Raw genomic sequence first — 1,504 nt, 5'->3', positions numbered from 1 at the left:
GTTTCACCTCAGACCTTGACTTTGGACTTAGAATATAGTTGATACTCATAGGATATGAATTACACTCATTAGTTGTGTTACTTGAAGAAATAAATTAATGCATGATATTTTCATAACATATTAATGGCTGTTAGTGAAAATTTTTTTCTTCATAAAACCGAATTTGATAAACGCTTAAATCTGTTCCTTTAAATAGTAACATTTGATAAATTCTTTGGTTATTTTGTTTCTCGATTTTAGATACCATCAGAAAAAGCCAATGTATGAAAGAAATGACACTTCTGTGTCTGAGTTTGTGTTCCTGGGACTTTCTACCTCTAGACCAGTGCAGCATTTCCTCCTCGCCTTCTCTACAGTGTTGTATGTAACAGTTGTTCTAGGGAATCTCCTTGTTGTGTTTGCAGTGACCTTTGATCCTCACCTACATTCCCCCATGTACTTCCTTTTAGCCAACCTCTCATCTATTGATTTGTGTCTTTCTACCTTAACAGTGCCTAAGAGGATCTCTGACCTGTACTCTGGGCACAAAACCATATCCTTCCAGGGGTTTGTCACCCAGATATTTGTTCTTCACACCCTGGGTGGATCTGAGATGGTGCTGCTCACTGCCACGGCCTTAGACCGATATGTGGCCATATGTCAGCCCCTGCACTACCTGACCATCATGAGCCCACGGGTGTGCCTTTTGCTTGTGTGTGGTGCTTGGGCTATTGGCCTCATTCACTCAGTGGTCCAGTTAGCTTTTGTGATCCATTTGCCTTTCTGTGGTCCTAGTGAGATCGACAGCTTTTACTGTGACCTTCCTTGGTTTATCAGACTTGCCTGCATCGATTCCTACAGAATGGAATTCATGGTCACTGCCAACAGTGGGTTCATATCCATGGGCACTTTCTTCTTACTGATTATGTCCTACGTTTTCATTCTGGTCACTGTATGGAAACGCTCTTCAGGTGGCTTGTACAAGGCCTTCTCTACTCTGTCAGCACACATCACTGTGGTGGTTTTGTTCTTTGGACCATGCATCTTTGTTTACATGTGGCCATTTCCCACAGTGACAGTGGATAAGTTTCTTGCCGTTTTAGACTTCTCGGTTACACCCGTCCTGAATCCTGCCATTTACACATTGAGGAACAAGGACATGAAGATAGCGATGAGGAGACTGTGCAGTCAGTTCTTGAGTTGGAAGATCTCTTAAGTAACTCATGGGAGCACAGGTTATTTCAAACAACTTCATGAAATACAAGTGGTTATATACAAATTTGGGGCTGTTTTTTCTGAAGTTACCATTTTATAATTTAGACTAGACCATTGATTATGTTGTTACATTGAATTATCATGTTAACTCTCTAGATAAAGATTTCTTTGTCAGCCAAAATAAAGCCTCAATAAGTATTTGGATATTTTTGAAAAAACAATGATTAGAGACTAGTGTCTACTGAAAGTATGGCCTTATGCATCAGACTGCCTATATTCAATTAATCAACTGAATTTTATTAATTCAATT

At 39.7% G+C, this 1,504-nt stretch overlaps 1 protein-coding gene across 1 annotated transcript; it reads left to right on the top strand.

Annotated features, from left to right (window-relative positions):
• The first annotated feature begins 259 nt into the window (after nucleotides 1–259).
• On the top strand, nucleotides 260–1,195 carry LOC129563119 (olfactory receptor 4F6-like). The gene has a single exon (XM_088840432.1). It carries the CDS (start codon nucleotides 260–262, stop codon nucleotides 1,193–1,195), a length of 936 nt encoding a protein of 311 aa, XP_088696558.1.
• Nucleotides 1,196–1,504: the final 309 nt, after the last annotated feature.

The sequence above is a fragment of the Moschus berezovskii genome, chromosome 9, assembly GCF_049115385.1.
Source record: "Moschus berezovskii isolate FMDL1 chromosome 9, NW_MosBer_1.0, whole genome shotgun sequence".
NCBI lineage: Eukaryota > Metazoa > Chordata > Mammalia > Artiodactyla > Moschidae > Moschus > Moschus berezovskii.
This window is presented reverse-complemented; position numbering and strand designations above follow the sequence as displayed.

Coding starts and splice junctions, on each gene's coding strand:
- LOC129563119 (XM_088840432.1), top strand. CDS start 260: ATGTATGAAAGAAATGACACTTCTGTGTCTGAGTTTGTGTTCCTGGGA.